The sequence below is a fragment of the Pezoporus occidentalis genome, unplaced genomic scaffold (assembly GCF_034315485.1).
Source record: "Pezoporus occidentalis ecotype Australia unplaced genomic scaffold, CSIRO_AGI_Poc_V1 ctg2, whole genome shotgun sequence".
NCBI lineage: Eukaryota > Metazoa > Chordata > Aves > Psittaciformes > Psittacidae > Pezoporus > Pezoporus occidentalis.
In genome coordinates, this window is record NW_026913855.1 from 16,424,493 (window position 1) to 16,449,971 (window position 25,479).

At 43.1% G+C, this 25,479-nt stretch overlaps 3 protein-coding genes across 9 annotated transcripts in view; 1 reads left to right on the forward strand and 2 right to left on the reverse strand.

The window, feature by feature from the left end:
• Nucleotides 1–3,005: 3,005 nt before the first annotated feature.
• NHLRC1 (NHL repeat containing E3 ubiquitin protein ligase 1) lies at nt 3,006–6,856 on the reverse strand. 2 transcript variants are annotated; one of them, XM_062617985.1, is made up of 2 exons: nt 5,173–6,856; nt 3,006–3,182 (listed from the first exon to the last, which is right to left on the reverse strand). In XM_062617985.1, exon 1 carries the CDS (start codon nt 6,831–6,833, stop codon nt 5,670–5,672), a length of 1,164 nt encoding a protein of 387 aa, XP_062473969.1. In that variant the 5' UTR covers nt 6,834–6,856; the 3' UTR covers nt 3,006–3,182; nt 5,173–5,669. The 2 variants fall into 2 exon arrangements, with proteins under 2 accessions (XP_062473969.1, XP_062473968.1); XM_062617984.1 differs by having other exon boundaries at nt 5,159–6,856.
• A 2,052-nt stretch (nt 6,857–8,908) lies between these two features.
• Nucleotides 8,909–19,819, reverse strand: TPMT (thiopurine S-methyltransferase). Of its 3 annotated transcripts, none has more exons than XM_062618005.1 (9): nt 19,678–19,819; nt 18,998–19,159; nt 18,123–18,215; nt 16,649–16,781; nt 16,124–16,176; nt 11,625–11,699; nt 10,802–10,887; nt 9,795–9,839; nt 8,909–9,043 (listed from the first exon to the last, which is right to left on the reverse strand). In XM_062618005.1, the coding sequence occupies exons 2-9, from the start codon at nt 19,135–19,137 to the stop codon at nt 8,928–8,930; spliced, it is 741 nt and encodes a 246-aa protein (XP_062473989.1). In that variant the 5' UTR covers nt 19,138–19,159; nt 19,678–19,819; the 3' UTR covers nt 8,909–8,927. The 3 variants fall into 3 exon arrangements, with proteins under 3 accessions (XP_062473989.1, XP_062473990.1, XP_062473991.1); XM_062618006.1 differs by lacking the exon at nt 19,678–19,819 and adding an exon at nt 19,544–19,641; XM_062618007.1 differs by lacking the exon at nt 11,625–11,699.
• Nucleotides 19,740–25,479, forward strand: part of KDM1B (lysine demethylase 1B) — a 31,968-nt gene continuing 26,228 nt past the window's right edge. Inside the window, exons 1-4 of one of the 4 annotated variants that reach the window (XM_062617993.1) lie at nt 19,740–19,859; nt 20,061–20,127; nt 22,742–22,844; nt 23,628–23,752. In XM_062617993.1, coding sequence (XP_062473977.1) covers nt 22,755–22,844; nt 23,628–23,752 — 215 coding nt within the window. In that variant the 5' untranslated portion in view covers nt 19,740–19,859; nt 20,061–20,127; nt 22,742–22,754. Of the gene's footprint in view, nt 19,860–20,060; nt 20,128–21,667; nt 21,764–22,741; nt 22,845–23,627; nt 23,753–25,479 lie in introns of those variants that run through there. The other 3 variants (XM_062617994.1, XM_062617992.1, XM_062617991.1) reach the window with 3 other exon arrangements.

The window sequence follows — 25,479 nt, forward strand, 5'->3', positions numbered from 1 at the left end:
AAATATTCATGACAGAGCACGCCTCAACTCAAACAAGTCCCTTCAAGGAATAATAAGGATAGAAAAATACTAATACACATATTTGAAATACTTCTGGCTCCATAAAATCATGCTGTAAGTTGAGTGGAAGTTGGTGCAGAACTCAGTGAAGAGCCCTATTTTCTACTTATTTAAGGACAGTGACAAATACGGGACCCAGGCACATCCTTTTCTTATGATTATGCATTTTTAATGCTTAATCTGTCTGACTCTTTGATGGATTTCTTACAAAGCGGTATCTTTAAAGTCATATCTTTAATGACATCTTTCTTTTCACATTAGCTCTTTAGCCTGTGAGACTAAAGGATGATTGTTCTCTATTTCTTACTTTCAATACATGTCAGTAGTTACTAAATACTGGTTAATACTGGTTAAATTCCATAGCCCATGTTATCCAGGAAATCATGCTAGGCAAGCATTCATACAGGTTTTATTTTTTACCTCTTTATATTTGGAACAAAACCCCCAAATAAACTAGTTACCTCCTGTGATTATGTAGGTGTGATGGTTCTTTCAAGATCATCCTCTTTGTATCAGAAGTTTTAAAATCAAGCTTTGATATGGGACATTTTTGTTTGTTTTTTTTTTTTTTTTTTACATGTTCAGTTTTCTCAGAATAAATTCTTTCATTTTCCCATCTACATTTTTTCCTCTTTAATCCTATATCCTGCTTAAAATTGCCTACCCTTTATTCATTACAAAGCATATAACTATATTTAGTTTAAATGATTTATAGAATCTTCTAACTAGCAACATTTTCCTGATTAAAAACCCAATATACTCCATGAAAGCAGGGTTTATTCTCACCTCAACTCACTGCCCATATAATCTCTCCCACAAAAAAAGAACAAAAATTGCCTACATTAAGAGAGATTTTAGAAAAATGCTATGTATGTATTTATTCAGTTATCAGGAGCATACTTCCCTAAAAGGCTTAGCTGAGTCCAGATCTTCTTTCCCACAGATCGTTGCCACATATACAGAGCTGAAAGTAACAGATAGCTCTCCTATGGATTATAATCTGAAAAGTGCCTAATTGTGGCTGGGAGATCTGTCAAACGTAGGTTATTCCCCTGCCAGAGGTCAATGCTAACCAAGAGGCACCAGCCTTTATCATCTGGTCTGTTTTCCAGGCTGAAATGCTTCACATCTTAAGAATGCATTCCCTTTACTGGAACGATGGGTGTGCTCTGTGCTCTGACCTGGGAGTTCGCCCTCTGCTTTAGGCACAGACACCTTTCATTACTTTTTTTCCATTCCAGAGTGGATCTCTTCTCCTCCTTTCTAACCTCAACATGGAGTAAGTAACTTGATCGCTGCAGTGGGGCTTCATGGCAGTACACCTTGGAAACCATGCACCTTTGTGGAGCACACTGGAAGCAATTGTCTAGGAATACACCATTGTTTAGAAAAGTATTAATTTTCATGATTTGTAGGACTCACCAAAGGAATTAGCAACAAGAAAATCATGAGTAAAATGTCAAAACTTCTCCTAAAATCAGGAAGGCAACTCCCAGCAAGAGGATAATTAAACACAGATTCTTCCTGCTTCATTATGGCACCAGTCTTGTAATGGGAAGTCTGAGATCTAGTCTCAAGGCTGCCAAAGGCTTCCCTTGATTCTCAGCTCTCCTGTCTGCAGCTGCAGGGCCAGGACATTTATATCATATTTGCCTCAAACAGAGATTGGAGCACCAAGTTAAAAAATATCTGTAGATCTCTTAGAAAGCTGTGGTGAGAAAAAGGTCTAAGTGCAGTGCATCATCTGCTCACTGACAACCTCTCCAGCACCAGATAGCTTTGAAACTGTCCAGAAGAATCAGACAGGTTTCTTCTGAGGAGCACCCTACAGAAAGCCTAGGTCCCAAGGAAGAAAGCTGTTTTTTCACCATTGTCAACCCTTTCAGAGAGGAAAGGTCTCCTGGATTCAAGGCCATCATTTTGATGGACCGTGCTCTATAAAATTCTTCATGGTTTGGGAGCTGGATATTACAAGAGACCCCCTCTTCACTGGAATCAGTCCATGTCAGAAAAAATGCTACAGTGGTGTTACATCCACGCTTTGTGAAAATACAAACATCAAACTGATGTGCACAGAAATGTGGCTGGAGGGGATGGACAGATGGTCAAACAGCGACCAAAATTAAGTAAATTTAGCCTTCCCCCCCCCCCCCATATTTCTTTACTCTCTATATTCATTAAAGTGAGAACAAACTATTCTTTATCTAAAATAACCTTCTTCACAAGCAAACCAAAAAACATGTATGTTACAGAACACAATTTTAATACCCACTTCTGAAACTCCTCTGCCTCCTTTATTCCTAAACACTGTAAACATATCCTGGTATATTTATATGCACTGATAGCAACCTGACACCAGTACTTAAAAGCAAACCGAATAGGAATTGCAGAGTGTGTGTGTGCACAACAGACATACCACTCTATAGTAGGGGCTGAAGAGATGACACTGGGGGGTACCTATCCATTATATTTGTTTGGGTTTAACCCATATTGTTAAAGCACAAGGTGCAGAGGGTTATGCAAAGCTTACCTTAGGTTCTTGTTTTAAAATAAACACAACAGTAATTATCACTGAAGTGACCAGATGCAGTCCCACCTTAGTTTCTAAATGAAATGGCCACCACTCTTTTCCAGAGGTAAGCAGACATCTAACTATCCCCATTTTGAGCACACCCTGTCAGACCCCAAAAGCACCACCTACCTAATGGTATCTGTTAATGTATGGGCCCCTCACCCTTTACCATCCTTCTCTCACAACACAAGTTTGTGTTTTGTCGAAATCTGTGACTAAATTCCCACAGATGTGCCAATGGATAGCAGCACTAGGCATCCCCTGGGCCTTTGGAAAGCTGAGGGCATTAGGATATCGCCCTGAAGGCAACTGATATCTCCAATAGCTACAGGAGAAATGTGGATATATGCATAAAGAAAGAGGCAAGAGAAAGTAAAAATGTCAAAGGCTTTTTAATTTGTATTCAGCAAACTGGTATATCTCTGTCTCCCATTATTGCTTTAATTCTCTTGTGTGACAAAACATTTCAGGATTACTGCTGCATTTTCCCTTACTCAAAATTTTTAATACATGGGTTTATACAGTTCTTTATGGTTTTCAGTTTAGGCACCTACATAAAGTGAATTAAGACAGAATGTAATAGTTTCTTTGATGCAGAATTGTACAACAGTAAGCACCAAGCATTACAGTAAAATGAAAACAGTTGCACCATTTGTGGGGAAAGTCTACAGTTGCTTTCGGTAGGCATCTAAAACAGAGACTGCAGGAGACAGCACACAGGAAACTAGGTAAAGGCACAAAGTTTATTTTGCTTACAAACCCAAACACTGAGTGATTTCTAGGCATATACCAAAAGAGATAGAAGCAGAATGGGCAACAATGGGAGGTTTTGCAGATTTTAAACCAGCATGAGTCAAATACTTGAAAATTGGCATTTTAGCTGCTGGAAAGTTGCAATAGGTCCTAGGAAATTTGCTCATCCATGAGCTCAGCAGCAAAACCAAGCTCCTGGTGCACAGAAAGGTCTGAGGAGATGAAAGCTCCCAGCCCTCAGTTCAGAGGAAATGCTACTGTGATAAACTATTAATTATGTATGAATACAGCACTGATGGTAGTGCATGCATTTTGAAACAAAGCAGTTGCCCAAAGGAAATGTTATTAAATTGTTTTTATAGCCCTCAGACATCTCCTTGGCACCTAAAAAGGAATATATAATACAGGGGGCTGCTTCTCTGAGTAAAATTTCTTCCTGGCCCCTCAAGAGGGATCCTGCTAAGGGCCGTACACCTCCTACTGCTGAACAGCCAAGGAGCATTTCTAGTTGCACCAGAGGCTCTGGCCAGGCTGGAAAAGACCGAATGTGCAGGATCTTATATTTTCCAATAGCAACAAATGAGCCTACCACAACTTTAGCAGGACATCCCCAAACAAAAAACAGAAGCTGTCTACAGGGCAACTGCAATACAGGGATTGGCTTGTAACAGAGAAACCCATGATAAAAAGGTATGAGTTTTCACTAAATTATTCAATATAGGAGTAAGCAAATCACACTTTATTGGCATGTCACTGTTCAATTAACGTTTACACACAGCTGCATTTAATAGATTTGTCTTGTTTATATAAATGTTAACATAAAACAGATTAATACATTGTCTAAATTAAGAGGGCTAAACCACTCCAATTTGAAGTATTTGGTAAATCGCTGGTGCAGCAATACATGCAGTTATTAAATGCCCAGAAGTCAGACCAAAAGTCAGATTAAAAATGTACTGATAGAAAGATGGCCTGTGAATTTCAAATTCTGTTAGTTAATATTAATGGTTTCAATGACTAAATAAATAACACCAGAAGTTTTATAGCATTTTAACCTGTCTCTAACTCAGAGGGCATTTACATTTGTATCTAACTTCCTTTTAATGCTGAACCACCTAAACAGTCATTTTAGCAGCATGTATATGCCTAAAAACACAGCAGTGACTTCTAGGAGGGTGTTACATCCTTCTCAGAATCATTCAGTGGTAAAAACATTAATAAAAACCTTAATTTCCACTGTGAAATAAGGCAACTTAAGTTGTGTCCACAGTGAAACTGTTTTTGTGAAAATATGAACTGACCTAAACCTGCTGTGTATTCACAATCAACAAAACCTCACTGGATACTCAGAAAAAAAATGAGGCTTACATCCCCCTTTCTCTATTACTTCTCACCAACCTTTCAATCGTCAGTGGAATCTTGACGTTTTGGGTGCAAAAGTACCATACTATTGACTAGACAGAGGAGGGCAGTATTGGAAAGTTCCCAAGCACAGGAGTCTTAATAGCATAGCCAACTCAATTTTATATATGCAGAAGTATTTGTGGACTAAACACAAATACTTCAAGGAGGTTTTAGGGAAAGCTGCTCATGCTGGTAGCCACACACCAAGTTATCTCCAGGTATAGACACAGGCTATAGATACATTATACATGAAGATCAAGTGCTCCGGTAGAACCCTAATAAAGGCAGGAATAAACAAGTACAGGAAGAGTACTTCCAGAAGAGTGTTTCCCCAGTATGGAAAATAACAGGCTTCAAGCACTAATTTACCTCACATAACTCACTCATCAGTGGTAGCTCCTCCATCACAATGATCCTAGCTGAATTCAGGCAACCTTGAACTGAAGCTTCCATTTCTCCTACCATTTTGTCAAGCCAGTCTCCTTTCTCAGGCAGAAACTGTGGAAACAGAAACTGTCACTTTTATGAGTGCATCTGTGCTCAGCAAAGAATAATGAAAACTACATGCTAGTAAACTGCATCACTTTCCAAATGTTGTTCTTGTCCAAAACATTTGGTTGTCAAGGTACAGAACTGCTTTAAAATGCCAAATTATTCTTCTGCTTGATTCATTGTTGACTACAGCCTGCAACCAACAGGTCTCCCATAGACAGGCAAGAGATTCAATGTAAGTTCTGCAGGAAGCACAGCATGTTGGTCAAAGAGGACATCACTTACAGCTCAGAAAATTCTTCCTTCCTGCACACTAGCAGCACCAGAACTTTGTGTGCTTTATGGCCAAAAGCAGCTTGAACCTATAGCAGTAAGCACCTAAACCCATTCAGGTGGAGCTAAATATTTTTACTGAATGATCACCGCTGTCTAAAACAACGAGGGAGTTGTTTGCTGCGTAAGTCAGTCCTACAGGGTAATAAAGCCCATGGCTAATTAGAGGGTTAAAGATGGGAAACTCCTCAGGTTTCCCTAAGCATATTACAGCCTGGCTACAGATATCAGTTACTACCACATGACCCTCTTTGTCAAAGGCCACAGCCGTAGCATATATTTTGGAGGGGAAAACAAGGTTCAGACCAAAGCTATCCATCTGGCCGACAAGATCCATCTCTGCACTGAATATCTTCACTCGGGTGCTGCTGCTGTTCGATCCTTGCGCTTTCAGGTGCTCTATTACCACAATAGCGCCCGAGGTCTGGGAGACCGCAACCCCTCTCGGGCTGATGAGCTGAGACTGGATCATCTGACACTTCCTTAATTTCCCCGTCTTGAAGTTGGCCGTCAAGCGGTACAGTGCACCTGCCTCCGCGTCAGTCAGGATGACTTCACTGTCCGGGGTGGCATCCAAGCCCCAGGGCAAACAGAAACCTTCCCGGACAGCCAGGACCCCCCTTCCCTCAAAATCAAAGGCCTTCACGGAGCAGTCCCCACCATCTGTGACCACCACGTGCCCGTCTGATGTGACCGTCACATCAAGCGGGTACTTGATGTCATTGCCCGCGTCCCCCCGCTCCCCGAACTGCTGCAGGCAGGAGCCACCCGGCCCAAAGACGTGGATCCTCTTCTTGCCGTCATGTGCCACCGCCAGGCGCCCCGACCTCCGGCAGGCTGCCACCCCGGTGGGGTTCACCAGCCACCCCCAGCCTCCCAGCGACAGCCGGAGTCCGAGGCCCGCGGCGCCCGGCCTGGCCGCCCCTCGGCCGCCGCTCCTGCCCAGGGCCGAGGGGATGCTGGTGCCGGCGGGGCCCAGGACCTCCAGCAGCTGCAGCAGCGGCAGGCAGTCGGTGGTCTCAGCGGAGCTGCAGGCCCGCCGGCAGAAGGGGCACTCCAGCCGCCGGCGTTCGGGGCCGCCCAGGGCCTCCACACAGCCCCGGCAGAGAACGTGCCCGCAGGGCAGGTTGCGCGGCCGCCGCTGCCCGCCGTGGCCGTACCGCTCGAAGCAGACCCGGCACTCCAGCAGCCCTAGCTCCTCCTCGTTCTCCGCCGCCATGCCCGCCGCAGTGAGGCCGGGAGGGTGCGGGCGGGGCGCTGCGCTGCTGCGTCAGGCGGGCATCCCCTGCGGGCGGGCGTCCCCTGCTGGCGGGCTGCGGCACTGCCGGCGGGGATAGCTCGGTCCGCTGCCGCCCTCGCCGCTTGACCACCCGCCGGACCCGCAGAGACACCCCGGCAGCGGATCATCGTACCGCTGCCAGGCTATTTATCCCACTGCAGCATAGCCTAGGGGCATTTCTGTACCACCAGAAGCGCTTACTGCGTGACCTGGCAGTAGAGAACGCTGGAAAAGACCAAATGCACAGGTTGCAATTTCAGAGGATTTCTCTCGCTATTCTGGGAAGCTTTTGAAAATCAGAATCACAGAATGGTTTGGGTGGGAAGGGACCTTAAAGATCATCCAGTTTCAACCCCCTGCCATGGGCAGGGACACCTTCCACTAGACCAGGTTGCTCCAAGCCCCATCCGACCTGGCCTTGAACATATCCAGTGATGGGGCAGCCACAGCTTCTCTGGGCAACCTGTGCGCCAGGGCCTCACCACCCTCACAGGGAAGTACTGCCTAATATGTAATCTGAATCTTCCCTCATTCAGTCTAAAGCCATTCCCCCTTGTCCTGTCACTACATGCCCTTGTAAATAGTCCCTCTCCAGATTTCTTGTAGGCCCCCTTAGGTACTGGAAGGCTGCTCTCATGTCTCCTCTCCAGGCTGAACAAGCCCAATTCTCTCAGTGTGTCTTCACAGGAGAGGTGTCCTCTTTCAGAAAATGCAACAAAAATATTTACACCAATGGCCAGTAGCCACTTTCCTCAATCAGGTGCGTACACACATCCTGTAAGCTGCATGGGCAGCATGTGCTTGTTCTGCATCCTGTATTTGCAATGTATTCTCAGAATAACTGCCAGGGTACATGCACAGCAGAGCCATCTTGCACATCCTGAAATGGCTCATCTGGCAGGTGGCATTGCTCTCACCAGGTTGTCACATACCATGTGCAGGACATCATGGAGCATTTGCCCCAAGCACCTGGTCTTTCACAGCCACCATGTACCCACAAGCGTAAGATAAACATCAGTGACTCTCCCAAAGCATCTGGAAGAAATTTCTGGATCAAGAGGAAGGAGATGCCTTAACCTGGTAGCTGCAGTACTGGCCAGCAGTGAAAATACATGAAAATAGCAGCCTTCAGCTTGCACTGGCCCACTGGCTACACCCTTTCCTCTCTCTGTTAACCCAACCTTGAAGCACCAGTAGCCACAAGCAATACTGAGAGTTGCAGCAGGCTGTAGCCTGGGGACTGCTGAGCTAAAATCATCACACACACTGTGGCTCCAGGACTGCAACAATCTAAAATGCCCCATGGCTTTTACTCACCTTCTGGCCTTGGTGAACTATAATATACTACATTGCAATTGTACCTTTCTAGCACTTTTTAAAATAAGCTGCTAACAGGAGAAGGTCAGGGCATTTTCTCCCCCTACTCTCTCCTTTATCATCATCTGGTTTGCTTCCCTCCTTCCTTCTCCTTCCTGCTCAATGGTAGCTCTCCTTTGGCAGCTGCTGCCAAGCGTTCTTGCCCGCTCATTGCCAGCTTGTCACTTGACTTGTACTCAGGACTAACATGGACGGAGAGGAGCAACTTGCGCCAGCTTCCCACCTCTCTTGCTCAGTTGCCTGGCCTGGCGTGAGGCCAGTGTTGCAGTAAAGAGTATCTGAACAGCAGCTGCCATTGCTCCCAGGGCTGCCAACCAATGAGGCTGACCCGCAGAGTGCCAGGAAGTGCCACTGACTGGCAACAGCCAGAAAGGAACAGGGACATTTATTTTTTCCCAGTCCCGACGACATGAATTGCTATGGAAGAAAAGATGTAATTTAGACAATCTTGTTTGTGCCTGGAGTTTAAGCAAAGGGAGGAACATCTCAAGACAGTGAAAGCAATTATGTAGGAGAGCTGACTTGATAAGCAAAATGGACCGGCATTTTCCTGTAAGCTGAAGCCTGCTTTAAGAGTGATCCAAAACATTTCTTGTTCTAAAAGGTGAGAGAAAAATGAAAGCAAGATGGGAGGTGAATTATTTTAAGTAATTTTAATCAAGATACAAGCTTCAGCAAATACAGCACCTCCAGAAAATAATCTAGTCCCCATTGCCTGTGTCTCTCTGTGAAGTCGTCGACGTTTTCAAGATACTTAATTTCACAGTGGCTGCCTGAAAAGGAGGAAGGAGTAACAAATTACTGACTGATCACTAAAAATGCAAGCTGTCAGGGGAAAAAATAGTCTTATCACAGATTTCCTCATAGCCCTAATGCAGTGGCATATATGCACTGGGGAATGCTTTTGTACAGGGATGCAACTGCCCATGCCAATGACTGACACAGACACCGCAAGGGTCTCAGAAAGCTGTAGACTTGAAAAAAGTGCAATAAGAAAGCATATCAGGAACAGCTTTTAAAATTAGATTCTCAACATAATTCTGAATTTCATTATTTTGATGGATTTCAGTTGTACAGTTACCGTTTTCTTCACATGGCATGTTGTTTCTCTTCTATGGCTACGAAAGTACAGCAGAAACTGTAGAACGCATATGCAAAGGCCTTGCACTAAAATCAGGTAGGTGGTGATGAGGTGCAGAGAAAGACAAAATGGTCAAACAGGACTAAGACTACAGCTACAAGATCACTGAGTGCAGTATGAATCCTGGGAGAATGGAAAGATGCAAGAGGGAGGAAAGAGACAGTATCTGTCTCTTGGGTTTTCTTCCTATCTTTTGAAAAGCTGAGAATTTTCCTTGACAGCAAAATCCCTGTGGCTATATGGTATTTGATTTTCCATGACTCCACCCTTTAGATAAGAAGTGAATGACTCTCTATTACTTGTCACAGGGTAACATAGAAGCATATAAACATGCTGATATGTTTTGGAAAAAAATCCCAAGGATCAGCTGAAATACCACTTACCAAACAGGCTTTTAATTTCAGATTCAGGAACATAAAAAGGAGGGCCTGGAAAAAAAAATGAGTAAAGCCAATCAGAGAATACACAGGAAAGAGACAGACATTTACACCGCAACAGGAGAGCCACAGCCCCATCACTCGCAGCACCTGGCCTGTAATTGGGCCCCAGTGTGTACCACCATCTGCAGGAACCAGAAAACAATCATGTCCAAGAACTCGCGGCACCTTGGTGGGCTACCAGACAGCTTTAGGTGTTGCTGCTGTATCTACAGTAGCCACATTGTCAGAAGTCACAAACATGCAGCGGATACAACCACTGTCAATGTGATGTGTGAATCTGGCCTACAATCTCTTTATACTACAATGGCTTAATTAAAGCTAAAAGCTAAATAATGTGAGAGGGAGAGCAATGAATTAAACTATTGTGTTTTATGATAACAAACCTTATTTTTTTCCAGGCATAATTATGCTCAAGAGCCCAAAAGCAGCAAGAAATCTCTTTCGAGAGGTAATAATTAACAACAACAAAAATATTTTAAGATGTCTCAGACTTTGGTGTGTAATAAAAGCTATAAAAAGAAAAATAAACCACCAAAACTTTATGATTTTACAGAATTTCACCTCTTCCAAGCACATTCAGACCAGGGCAGTGGCTGGGAGAGAGACAACATGTTGGGTTGCAGTACTGGATAAACAGAGGGAAGCCATTGAGTGGGACTGCTTCAAGCTCCCCAGGCCAGACAGGATGTTACTCTAACCATTCACTCTTCCAGCTTCATTGTCACAGCCACGCTTCCAGGTTCCTTTCACTGTTAACATACTGTATCTGTCCTCCACTTACCCTTAGCATGCCTGAAGACTAGAAAGAAAGCACAGATGTAATGGTGTGATCAGCTGACAAAGCTATGCTGTCAAAAGACCCAGGGAAGATACTAATGTATCTACCACATCTATATACAATCTGTATTAAAGCATGCAAAATCAAAACATGAACAGTGTGAAGTTCTCACCTTTGTGTTTGTTTGGATCATATGAAACTGTAACAAGGAGATAAGAAGAATTGGGCTCCATTAGGGTGACCATCAAACTGGCATAGCTAAAAGGAGAAAGTTAAACTTTACTATTTTGTAACTGTGCAAACATTCAAGCATAGCTATTAAAATACTCAACAAAGGAGGTAACGTATTTCTATGCAGACACAACTTGAACTCAACTGCACAGAAACTAAGCAAAGCTTAGTTTGAATTTCATGAGCACAAAATTGATGCTACGCGTGAAGCACCATATAAAGGTTACTGTTTACTTCTCATAAACAAGCATTAACCTTTTTTACATGTTCATCTCAAAACTAACAGACAAAACATAGTATTCATCTGCCGCAGTCTAGAATACAGCACACAATACAGCACTGATCTTTTAAAATTATTGTGAATTCAAGACTGTATCCAATTAAAAAAACCTTGGTCAAACTACTTCTGGGTTGGCTATAGGCAAGAATGGAAAATTGGAATAAAGGGAAGTGAGGGCAGAAACAACAAAGGGATGAGAAGCAGATGAGGTGAAAAGGAAATAATAAAACTCAGATGAGACTGGCAGCTCTGCTTCTGCTGGGTTGGAACAAACCACATATTTTACAACCAAGAGGCAGGGCTGCTTCCTGCAGGAACCTCACAAATCTAGAGTACAGCACTGTGTGACTGCAGCTGAAGTGTGCGGTAGAGAACTCATTTAGGTTAGTCCTTTGAATGAAAGAGGACTCATCGACAAGTGGCAGGAAGAAAAATGTCACTGCATACATTAGAGAAAAGACAATAACAAAGCAAGTTTACTAACCGTTGTCTGTCGCATGGATTCACAGCTACTAGAGCTCCTCTATCCCAAACCCCATCAAACTTGCCAATTACTGAGCTACAGGGAGATGAGGAAAAGGTTTAAAAATACTAAAAATACACATTTATCTTTATTCAGCTACTCTGTGAAGTCAAAGGGATTTTCCAGCTAGCTGTACTGCAGATTCCCCCACTACCTTTTTGTTACGGTCCAGCATTTTCATGATCCAAAACAGTATCATCTGGAACCCGAAAAACCCTACTGGTATATGGCCCAGCTGTGATAGCAGAGGTGCTGGAACTGCTCAGCATTTCCCCATCATTAGGGGGTGCTGAGACGAGGCAGGAAAGCAGATTAAGCACACTTGGGCTACAAGTCTGGGGTTTTGGCAATCATACTGCACTAACATGCACTCAGCACATCAATAGTTCTTGGCCACCTTCTAAAACCCATGCATGACTTCAAATGCAGGTTAAGGAAGGTGCCTCTTTGCTTTACTATCACTGAACTCAGCACACCCAGTAATTTTAGACACATCAATTCCCAGCTACATGCCCAGGACAGTCAGCTTCAGGTTGGAATTTGTTTAATGTTATAAAAGCTAAGTTATACTGCTACTTGCCTCAGTCTAACACTGCTGCAGATACAATTTTTGCTCCTCGATATGCTGGCAGATAACTTCGGTGACCACCCCAAACCTGCAAATGGTCAAGACTATTGAGAAGTGCCCTTATAGATGGGTGGCAAAAGCAGTCAGGGTGACACTAGAAATAAGAGTATTTGGGGGTGTGGGGAAGGAAGAGCATTGTTTCTGCTAATTATTGACATATGAGTTTAGAAGTGAGGTAGTAATAATGTAAGCTGTGTGATTTCAAAGAAAGTCTGAAACAAATTTACTTGGTGAGAAAAATATGGTATGGAATTGTGTAATAACTTTCTGCCTCCTGGCAGGGTGTCAGAGTCCAATTGCATCACCTGTTTCTTCACTTCTGTACTGGTTTTGGCTGCGGTAGAATTACATTTCTTAATAGCGGCTTGTATGGGGCTACGTTTTGGATTTGTGCTGATGTTAATGTTGATAATACATAGACATTTTAGTTATTGCTGAGCAGTGCTTACACAGCATCAACGCTTTTTCTGCTCCTCACACCACCCCAACCAATGAGCAAGTTGGGGGTGCACAGTGAGAAGCTAAGAGATGACACAGCTGGGACAGCTGAACCCAACTGTATCCCAAGGAGTATTCCATATCATATGGCATCATGCTCAGCAATAAAACTGGGTGAGAGGTTGGCAGGGAGACCTCTGCTTAGGGACTGGCTGGGCATCAGTCAGTTGGTCGTGGGCAATTGTCTTAATCTGCATCACTTGTCTTTCTTGGGTTTTATTTTACTCACTCTTTGCTAAGGGTTTTGTTGTTTTTGGGGGGGGTGTGTCTTTTTTTTTTTCCCCTTATTTTTTTAAAGCTTCTTTTTAGTCATTAAACTGTTTTTAATTTCAACCCACCTGTTTCTTTCTTACTTTTACTCTTCTGATTGTCCCTGTCATGCCACTGAGGGGGAGTGGGTAAGCAGCTGTGTGGTGTTCAGTGGCCAGCTGGGGTTAAACCACAGCTTCTCCCTGCTCCTGTTCATTTCATTGCTAAGCCTCTGGCATCTAACCTAGAAGCTGATCCTATATTTCCCACTCTACTCTGATGAGAGATGATAACACTTTTAAGTCCTGACTTCTTTTAAAGTTTGCCAAGACTAAGCATCTAATTAAAATTACCAGCCTCTTAAGTGGAAGGAGGTATTTAAAGACACAGTTAAACATGCAATGCACACAAAGAGGGACAAAGCAAAGTCTAGAGGGGCAAGTAACAAACTTGATCTTCTGAGGCTTGGAGGCTCTCCTCTCTGCAAAGCTGAGACTGCTGCATGACCTTAGGCAAGTGCCTGGAGTTTTCTGCACTCTGTTTTCCTTTCTAACTTTAATCTGGTCTAACTGGAACGGTGAAAGTGCTCCTCTTGGGTGTACCTTTCAGTGTACCACTACCCAATCCTTTAGCCCCATATTAGCTCCTGCTATGTGTTTATACGGTACCCCGCATGAGAGATCACAGTCTAGGTACTACAACAACTAATAAAAATTAACATGTAAAGCAGAAATTCACATACATGCTGAAACCCCACTGTATTTAAGCAGTGAAGTTGTGAACTCCTGTCCCTGCATATGTTTAGTAGATTCAGTTAATGCAATTTTAATTTTTTTTTAAATTGCAAAGTCTTGCAGCCATAGTTGTATTAGGAGGTACAGTGGTTGTGTAATAAATAGAACTGTTTTACATATGTCCAGAGTTCTCACAAAAAGCAGTAAATCCTGTTACTCTTTAACTAGTAGACTAACAAGAGTCTTTGAAATGTCTCATTCTGACAAAGGTCACAAGCACATCTGAGTTCTCCTCTAATGAATGCTAGGCTAATGGAGATCAAAAGGATTTGTTAGCAGGCTAGCCTCAGCAAGAGAGAAATAAGTTTCATTTCCATAATAACTGGGTAATTAATCAAATTGCCTGTATGTAGAAACTCAAAGAGTGCATTTTGCTAGTTACAGGTATCTGCTGACTGCTGCAGGGAATGCAGTTCATACTTTCAACATTACTTCAACCAGTACAGAACCATGGATCCAGAATATCTGACAATTCATTTTGAGGATGACGGACTATGCACTGGGCCCAGTAAAATGCACTGAAAGCGTCATTAATTACCTACTTTTGGTTTATTTCATAGTAGTATTCCACCACATTCTGACGGAAGTTACAGGTTTCACAATGCTACTTGCTACAAAACTTAGAACTGAATTTTTCAATAGTTGCTGACAAGAAGTGTGAGCAATCCCTGGGCAACTTGTCAGCTCACAGCAAGAGGGATTTATAGGGATCTGCACAGCAAGTAGCTGCACTGCAGGGGCAAGGCAGGGAAGAAACCAGGCGGTATCTACAAAGTCACATTCATATACAGCCCATCTGTTCCAAAGCACTCACTTGCAGGACTAGTTATATGTAATACTATTCAAACCAGCTGGAGTCAGCTGTACCAGAAGTCTTAGCAATGGTCTATTGTCTAACAGACTCTGGACTCTAGTAACAAATATTGGGTTTCTTCCAGTTTATGAAGATGAAGGAAAAAATAAAACCAAATGGAGTATTAGTAAACAGGATGTTCTGGTGCCCTAAACCATTACTATTATGCCTGTATTTGTGCTAGTTTTGAAAAGCCCATCCAGACAAGAATTAAGACTTGACCTCCTTTTCCTACTGAACAGCTATGGAACAAATCTTTGTTCCCGACAGTTGTTTGTAAGAAAAGCAAACAAACACACAAAACTTCACCAAAACCTTATAATCTGCATGAAGAGGGAACTATAATGCAGGACTTCGGGCACCTTCAGCTTCCTACAAGATATGTTATGAAAATAGAAACAGCACTGCTTTCCTGCCTGGTCTCCAAGCTACGCCAGCACCCATGCAGGAATTTTAGGACAAATTTAAATGCACCCACTGCCAAGCCCACTAGGAAACTACTGAGGACAAATAAACATGCCAGATGCATTACTGTTTGTGGCACAGTATTCTACGCTAGAGGCTGGAGACAGTCTTAAGACCTCCTGTAGTCTCTGAACAAGTTGTTAATGTTCAAAATTCCCCCATCGGCTGACATCTGAGCAGAAGAAGGTCAGGTGCAAAGCCACCACAAAATCTGAGAAGCGATGCTTGAGGCCACAGAGCACAATGGATTGAAACATTTTTCAGAAGTCAGCAGTGCAGACTGTGCAGAAGTATTTTGCATTTCCTGTTGTGTCTTTTCAGTAAGAAATAAGGACATTTTAGCAGTAAAAGTCCTTCAGAAGACATTACTAAGTCAAGCCACGTTCACCAAGACACTTGCAGAGTTACTGTTTGACAATATATTATGTAGTTACATACACTGGAGTGATGTAATGTACTTTAGGTCCAATAAGAAAAGTATGTTAAGTAGAGCATGGGATGCATGTAAACAATGGGTACAGCTTACCTATGCATATATTAATCAACAGTTTTGGGGAAAAAATGTGTTTAGTTAAAGGAAAAGCTGAGTAAGAAGATAATTCTGCATATATTCTCTACTTCTACTAAGCTACTCTGAGTAAGGGATCATGATAGGGTTTTCCTTCACAGAATCCTCCAATAATGTTAAAGATTATTTGTATTTACTGTAAAAGCAAACACATTTTTCCATAACTTTCACAGGACAGCACAGAACAAGCAGCCCATTTAAAGAGACAGTTGGCATCTTTATCTAATGATCAACAACGGTTGATTTTTATTGCAGACTGACTATTCATGTTTTTCATACAAGTTAATGAGAGGACCTGTTCCAAATCTTTATGGCTGATTCAAATAAAATAATCTGACAGTATTATGACAGTATTAATACATGTTTGATTGCAGAGAATTGTAAAATAAAACTGTGTGTTCTTACCTGGACAAATCATAAATACTGCAGCAGTACAGAGAAATGTTCCCAGAGATACTCTACAATATAAAGCAAAGGAAACAATACTTATTAGCAAACTGTCTTTAAATATGCACTTGAAAGTGTATGTTTATACCTTAAAATATGCACATATACTATTTTAGACTATACTCTTATGTGTAATGGGGAAAAACTGTGAGAAACACTTTTAGTTTTAATTTACTGAAGCACCACTCCTGAAGATGCCCTCCAGAGAGGTTCTGATCTATCAAGGCATGCAACTGTCCAATTTTAAAATACATTTCCTTCACATTCAGGTGCTTCAATGTTATAAGAAAAGAAGGCTGAAGTAATACACTTAAAAGAAGGACTTCTCAGTCCAGAATTACAACTCAGGGCTTCCTTTCAGATCTCTTCAGGGCAAGTGAATGATTATCAGGGAGGCAGAGGCATAAAAGTAGAATGACTTGTTTGCTCAGTTATTGCATTGCATGATTAACCACACATCATTTGACAATGCATGAAACATACCTGCAACTTCTTTGCTCCTGGAATCTCTACGACTGGCTCCTCGCTATAAGGCAGACTGTGTTCTGCAAAAAACTCCTTCAGCGCTTGCTCGCTGACTTCCACACCAACAACGCAGTGCCCCATGTCTGCCAGCCTGCACATAGCAGAGAGAGGTCCTGAGGCTATGTAAGGCCCACATGTTGGACCATCACCAAATGTGTATCTCCTATGCAGCATTTATTTGTTAGAATCACAGAATGGTTTGGGTTTGAAGGGACATTAAAGATCATCTAGTTCCAATTCCCTGCTGTAGACACGACACCTTCCACTAGACCAGGTTGTTCAAAGGCCCACCCAACCTGGCTTTGAACATTTCTGGGGATGGGGCAGCCACAGCTTCTCTGGGCAACCTGTGCCAGTGTCTCACCACCCTCACAGTGAAGAACTTCTTCCTAATATCTAATCAAAACCTACCCTCTTTTAGTTTTAAACCATTCCACCTTGTCCTATCACTACATGCCCTTGTAAAAAGTCCCTCTCCAGATTTCTTGTAGACAAACCCTCGTTTTAGGAAGCACTGGTATGTCTTATCCTGACTTTCCTATTTTTCATATTTTACTGAATACCTGCCCTCCATGATTTGAGCTCAAATTAGCACCTCTTGGCATACAGTTGACAAGGACTTACAGGCTTTATTTGGATTCGATTCAAAATTCAATACAGTCCATTTCAGTTCACAGAAACATGTTCTGCTGTGACCTGCAGTGGCTGAGGCACGCTGTCGACCCAGCTGCCTCTGCGGCTTGGCAGTAAGAGGCAGCAGGGTGCGGCAACCTCTTTGCTGCCGCAGCTCAGCATGGCAGCAACATGTGTCAGATCCTGCAGTCAGCCTCACAGGCAGTTATCACGATAAAACCTAATTGGGACTAACTTGATTTGATTCCTTGAGGATGCAGTTCAGTCTCCTATTTTGGGGTTTGTGTCCCCCCCTTCCAAAAACCCCGCTGACAGCCCCTAATTATAAATATAACCCTTCTAGAAAAGTAAAAGGAAAGTAATAAACGTAAAAAAGAGGAAGTTACATTTAGCCCAAATCATTTTAAGTTCCCAGTGTGGCAGACCACATGGTCCACTGAAAACGTGGTCTAGCACAATCGACCTCATTGTAAGTAGTTTAAGCTGGCACTGTCACCAAAAGCAACAGTGGCAAGGGCATAGCTGTCCATCACACATTCAGTGCTCCCCAAGCTGAACTTGGGACAATCAGGAGGACTTTCATGTTAGTCCTTATCAACTGCATTCATGCTACTATACAAAACACTAGCAAATTAAACCAACCTTCCTCCTCCCTTCAGCCTTCAGTGACACTGCTTTCCTACCAGCAGAGATGCAGCACATTTCCATTGGCCAGTATAAGGTTGGGAATTCCCCCTCTCCCTCCAGCCCCACATCAAATCAGATTTTTGCTCTTACAATCTGTTTGCAAGAGATTTACCATTTCATGTCTACTGCTTTACCACAAAGTGGGAAAAATATCCTCAGTCTGCTCCTGCCACTTAAAAGAACATCCAGATACTTCTGGAGGAGCCTGCAGAAGAACAGACACATTTTACTTAACACTGTATTTGTGCTGGCACATTAAAAGCCAAGGGCTACACGCCATGCAAGGGAGTACACAAACTCCATGAGGGAACACAGATTCTTAGTTCAATTTGCTTCCTAACATTAGAAATAAAAACATAAAATAAAAACATTTAACTTCCATTTACTTAGAAAGAAAGTAAATTTGATTTCTGTTAGAAACAAATACATTTCTGTTTGTTGTTTTCTGTTGGTCTTCTCAAGTAAACCAACCCACCTACCTCTAAGTGGGCTACAATAGATAGCTTCATAGTTTTCATTGGTTTTCATAAGTTTCATTGGTTGAAACTTATATTGAAACTTATTCTCGGCTGAAACTTGAGGCTATACAATCAGGTTTCCTCTCTTAGGTCCCTGTCTTCCAGTGCACAATAATCCTCCAATGCCCCCTGCATACTGTTTTAGGCCCCAGTGTCATAACTTATGAACAGGAGTGCAAAGCTGCTGCATCAGAAAATTGAAGATTTTTAGCCAGGCCATGATATTTATCCAAGCCTGATCTAAGAGTAAAAAAATCTCAATTTCAATCCTTTCTTTTCTCTGCCCTTTTCTGACAAATGTAGGTAATGAAAATATGTACATTTATTTTAATTTCAAGCTGTGCCAGTGTAAAAATAATTTTCCTTTTGTAAGTGCTCCATTTTCTATTAAGAGTGTCTTGGATGACTCAAGCCACTCATGCCACAGACTTTCTCTGAACAGTTTAGGCAAGAAAATGAAGTCACATACGGATGCCCTTGTTCCTTGTGAAACCCAATGTTACGCATTTCCCATTTCTGCAGCCATTCCTCCTCAGTCACCACTCTGTTCTTCTGTGCCCCCGTATCAGAGTGCTCCAGGACCCCGGCTGCATTTGCTGAGCGGTCCATGGTCCCCACGGAGTGCTAGGAGCTGTGAAAAAGAGGAGAAAAATCACCCCCATCCAATGGATGGTCTGGAACCGGCTCTTACTTCCTTGAATCAAATACAGAATTAGGACACTTTCAGAGATTACAATTTGGCGACTGTTTAAATGCAGCTGTACTGAAAATGATGCCGCGTATTCCTGCAGCCCGTGGCTCTGCAAGACTCTTTCCCCGGAGTGAAACCCGCAGTTAAGCGTTACGGCAGAGCCGGTGACCTCCCGTTCTGCGCACATCTGGAGGCCGCCCAGAGGCTGCCGGGCCCTATTTCCCCGGGGGACAGGGTTATGGGGTGAGGGGGTTAAGGTGGGTGCGTGGAACCGGCCCAAGCACGGGATCCCCAAGTAAGCGCGCAGACACCGACACTTCTCACTCTGTCTCGTGTGAAACCCGTGAGCAGACCGCGGGGCCGGAAACCGGCGCGGGACGATGGGACCCTGGAAGGACCCTGCGGCGCTCAGCACTCCCTCTTTCCCCTCCGCTCCCCACCCGGGCGGCGGTCAGTACCTGCGCGGCCGCGGGTCCAGGGCCCGTTGGGGGCTGCAGGGCTGGGGCGGTGCTTCCCCGCTCGCCCTCCCCCTCGCTACGCACCGCGGAGAGCGGAAGCGGCGGCAGGAGGAGGCGGGCTGAGGGTGCTCGGCACCGGGAGGAGGAGGAGGAGGAGGATGGCGGCGGGGATGGTAGCGGCGGTGAGTGACTCCCTTTCCTCAGCTGTGGCGCCTGACGGGGGCCCGCCTGCCCCGCTCCTGCTAACCTCGGGCGGCGGGGCAGGTGTGAGCGCTGCCTCCGTCCTCACCTCCCCGCTTTTACCTTCCTTCCCTTTCTCTGTCTCCCTTCCTCTCTCCCTCCTTTCCTTTCCCCCTTCTTCTCCCGTTTCTCCCCCGCTGCAGCGCTAGCAGGAGGCGGCGCGGACACGCTTGAATGTGGTCTCCGGTCCCTGAATGACCCGGCCCCGAGGTGAGTGCCAGGCGGCGTCGCCGCGCCACCGCGAGCGCTTTCCTCTGCCGCCGGGTGTGCGCCTTCCGCGGGGAGCCCCCGGCCGCCTCTGGTGACATCCCCGCCGGGGACAGCCCCTCCACCGGGGACTCCCCATGGGGATCCCGTTCGCGGCTGTCACAGCGCTGGACCGGGGGCGGCCGGGAGGGGAGGGGAAGGGGGCTGCCGGCTGTCAGCCCCAGGCAGCGCCGGCCCCTCGGGGGCGAGTCTCAGAGGTGTGCGCGTTCGCGGTCCCGCCTCCCCTTCTGTGTCAGGTTGCTCTCGTTTCCTCCCTGTGTCAGTGTGTGATTTCTTTTTACGCCCCCTCTGCCCTGCCGCTTTCCCCCCCAAGACAAACTTGCTGTCACTGCGCAGGTAAGGTAAGCCCCACAGAGCTTTGCCGTACAGGCTACGCATTACAGGGAGATGAAATGTTACAGAACACGACAGCATATTATGCATTTTTCTGTCCCCCTTTAAAGGGCCTATTTTCTCAGCCGGTAATTTCATGTTTATAGGACGCAGAGTCATGTAAGTAATGTTTGCTTGTTCTTTGAAAATTTGTGTGTTTTTAAGGGGTGTTGTTTTGGGAGGGGAAGTGGAGAGAAGACGGGGATACAACTGGAAGTGGTGGCCTTTCTTACATTTACATGCATGAGCTGATCTCTTTTTCTCTCTTTCACCCCAACTCCCATAGTACTTGCAGCAAAAATATGTTTGTGATGCTGTTCTGCCTTTCAAAATGGGAGGCCTCTCTCAATATTAAATATATTTACCAGACTTCTTAGTGAATGATAACTGCCACCTTTTCTTTTTCTACCCCTGTATACACAGTGAAACTGATGAGAGGTCCTTTTACCTTCTCAGATAAAGGGCCTCACAGTGGCAGCATACTGTGGTCACCTGGTAGTTGCCAAAATGAGTCGCCTGGTGCCTTGCTCATCATTAAGGTAGTTTGTAGCCTCTGACTGTAAAGGCAACAGCATGTAGGAACAATGACCTAGTGTCAGAAGCCAAGGTAATACAGAGAGATACTGACTGTTGTGCCACTGATCCAGAAGGAAAGCTCCCAGGGTGGGGGTGGGAAACAGCCACCATTTCCTTGGGTGTTACGCAGTAGTGTAGGCAAATCTTATGTAAATGAAACTGGTTGGTTTTCCTTTCTCTACTCTCCAACCTCATCCACACCCACACAGTGGTCAGTAATGGTGCAGTGACATTTTTGGAGGGTTTTTTTAGGCACTAAAGATTGCCTTAATGTTTTTTTTTCTCCTCCCTCTAATTGGTTATAACTGAGGAGGGGAGCAGGGGGAGGAGGGCTACAAAAAAGAAAGTTATTTTCTGCATTGGGCTGTCCGAACTAATTTTTCATGCATATCATCATGTGATTTCCCTTTCCCTCCCAAATCAATTTCTCACTGCTTGAGAGGAGAATGAAGCACCAATTTGCTTGATTTGCATCAGCTTGATTTGCAACTTTGTAAAAATGCCCGTTCTCCCCTTCTGTTACCTTTACTTTTAGCAGAATTCCTGAATGAAGCTATTGCTACCATGTCCGTCGCTGTCAGCTTGAGCAAGGAAGCTGCAGCCTGAAACAGAGAATTGAGAAGTCTCAAATGTAATTTTTTTTTTTTTTAAATAAAAATCTCTATTACCACAAGTTAACATTCATGATGCAGCACTGTAGTATAAGGTTTTTTTTTCCACTTCCTTTCTGTATGTGCTGGAGCATATTTACATTTAATTATTCTAGGCTCTCTTTCTTTGTGTTTTACTCCCTGTGAAAAGAATGGCTTTGATAATACCATTTTAAATATGCTTTCGTATTTCTGGGCCGTACTTTCTCATACTTCATGCTTTGCAGCTTACATGATAAACTGTGATCTTTTTCATGTTCCCGATGATGTAGTGGAAGACAGCAGACCACTATAGAGCTCTTTTGTGGCTTAAACCTTTAATTTTGTTGATTTTCATTTATTTTTAATATTCTAATCTCCTATAATTGCAATGCAACTGAAGTTTAGCCTTTAAATTCTCAGGTACTTTCCTAGGAGGGTGTGCAAGTCTTGGAACTTTGTTCACTTGGTATTAAAGATCTCTTTGGTACTCTGATTGGAAAAGTGCTTTGCAGTGCAAGTCTCTTACTACCAATAAATCACTAGTTAGCAGGACGAGCATTACTCAGAGTGGTATTTCAATGTGTGCATTATGAGCTGACGTCTGTTCACTGTGCCAACCCAAATTCCAGTCCAGGTCTGCACGTAATGCCAATCGGATTATTGAAATCCAGGATATGCTGATCTGGAGCAGCCTGTCAGGATGTACTCAAGGATCTAATCTTAACTCCAAATTTAGTTTAAAATAGTAGTATTGTTCCTTTCCATAAAGCTTCATTCTCATTTTCTTCCTGAATTAACAGGCAATCTAAACAGGTTCTTACCTAGGTAAGAAAGTAGTATTATGACTAAAAGTAGTATTACGGGTGGCCGTGGTGCCCAGGTGATTAGACAGCTCTGCAAAATCAAGTAATTATATTTATTTATGTATTTATGCATGTATTTATTTATTTTAAATGACTGCCTACCTTTTTTTGCAGATCTAATAATACAATGTCAACTGGAAGGGTACGAACAAAAAAAAAGGCATGTTCTGCCGACCAGTCTCCAGACAACCTTCCTCTGAGGAGTTCTGGAAGACAGGTATTGTTCATGCTCTGGTATTTTTTATTTTCTTTTGGCATTTATAAAGCAAGTGGGCTTCACCGTGGGTAGGCTGGGACTTAGAGTAGTTAACCAGAGAAAGGGAGCATTAGTAATTCTGTGAATAAGCAGGCGAAGTGCACCATTTGTGAATAATATTCAGAAAAGAAAAATGCTCAGTGTAACCTGTAAATACTGGTTAATGTGTTAAAAATACAACCAGACAAAACTGTCTGCTCATCCAGATGAGGCCTAAATCAACACAATACACAGTACCTTTGAGGCCCAGAAGAGACATTTGGTATATAGCTTTATATCTGGAGTCAAAAAAAAGCCACAAGCCTACGCTAGTATTTTATTTGAGGCACAGATAAGATTGCTACTAATTAATATCAGTAAGTATGTGAAGGAAAGATTTTCTGAAGGAGAAACAGAATGGATGATGAGGCTTGACTCATTAGCATGTGATGGATCTTAAAATATGATTTAAACTGGAAGCTTTGCTTGTAATTTCTCCACTGGATCAGCTAGACTAATGCAGGACATTTTTAGCTTTAAATGATATTTCCAGCCTTACTGGTTATTTTTTTGGGGGGTGTAGAAAAACTGACCTAGTTTGACAGCTGTTTCATGTGGCAGCTATTTCACAATGGATACAAACATTTTCATTAATACCACTTTGACCATTTGATGCTACCCACAAGCTGCAAAACTCTCCGAATACCGTCTTCTAGAAGATGCATTTGTGTCAATTCTGGTCAGATTTCAACTGTTCTTTATTAGGTGAAGAAGAAAGCGGCTGAAGCAGCAGATGATGATGATGAAGCATCGGAGAAGAAATATAGAAAGTGTGAAAAAGCTGGATGCACTGCAACATGTCCTGTTTGCTTTGCAAGTGCAGCTGAAAGGTCTGTTTCTTTTTATCTGCATATTCCATATACTTTTCTGAACTTGCAGCTGAAATATAGGATCCCAACTATATTCTGAAAAATACCTTTATTTCTAAATGTAGAGGGAGAATCAAAAGGTTCTCATAGGAGTCTTAAGTCTCACAGGAGAGTGTCACAAGTTATTCGTGTTATGGATAACTTTCTGCTATGGAAGTTGCCAATTCAGATATAGAATATCTTTAGAATATACTTATTTATGTTATTAGTGGTGTCTTCTGGAACATGCCTTGTTTCTGTGAAACTGAGAGCGTATTAGTGTAATCTGAGAAAGCTGAACTTGCTTTCAAGATGGAAAATGAAACCATCATTTACTGCAGAAAAGTCTTTATTGCTCTTGTTGGCATGCTTTGCAGTCTGAGGTGAGATTCTGACCTTGAAATTTTAGGTCTTTGGAGACAGTCACACTTACTTGAACAATTTGGTTTTGAGTTGTTCATGGCTTCTGTGTACAAGTCCGTTTGCATGCTGACCCTGGCAGGACTGAGATGCTGGCAACATGTATCTGTAATAAGCAACATGTTAGACCTCATTATGCAGTAGTTGGACGGTAATTATATAGCCTTCCTCCCTTCCTCCTTAACTGAGACAAACTTTCCCTGTTTTGTTTATTTCCCAATTATATAATTCATTTCTGTGTGGATTGTTCTTTGGTGGCAGGAGGTCGATGTATTCTGGATGTTGGCATAGGAAAACCAAGTGTTTTGGCAGTTACGTAAGAGGAAGAAAAAGAGCACCTGAGATACCAGCATTGGCGATTTTGTTTTTATTAAGGAAACGATAGTGCTTAGTCATCTTTTTGAATTGTTATCTTTATATTTTGATTTCCACCCATCCTGCTCCCCCAAGTACATACTTTCAACATTATTTATTTGAGATGAGATCATTTTGTGGCTAGCTATTTCAGTTCGTAGCTTAGGTCACTGCTTTTTACCTCGTGCTTTTTACCTCGTGCATTTATCTTGAAACATTTCATAGAGTTTAATGAGAATTTTCTAAGTGAAGACTGATGGCTTTGTCTGACAAATATAATATTTGTTATAGAACCATAAAGTAGTTAGGGTTGGAAAGGAACTTAAGATCATCTAGTTCCAACCCCCCTGCCATAGGCAGGGACACCTCACACTAAAATGGATAATTTAATGGATGTTTTAATGATAATAAAATAAGTGGATAATTTAATGGATAATTTTGTTAATGGATATTTCTATCTGAGATTAATAATGAATAAATGCCCAGAATGTGTAACTGCTTCCTGAGGGTTTTCTCATTGGGTTAAAATCGCAGCCAAGTCAGTCATGTGAAAAAAATAAGCAACATCTGTTTTGTGTTCAGATTTGCCGTTATAGTTTTGTCAGTTGTTCTGGGGATGGGATGTTGTAATGATTTATGAATGAATTGATCACACGTACAAGGAAAATACTAATTTAAATGATACCTCCCACCCCTGCCCTAATACCAGAACAAAATGGAACAAAGGGACTGTAAGTTCCTGTGGAGAGGGACTTTGTTGTCTTATAAATTTGTAAAATGCTTAGTGTGTCACAGCACATACCATAAGAGCAAATGTATTTCATGTTCAGGAAACGTCTGCTTAAAGGGTATTAAGGCAGGCTCAGCTGACCATTGTTAGCGGGAGGTTGCTGGAAGGCAGTCCAGCTATAAAACTGCACATTGTGTACATTTTG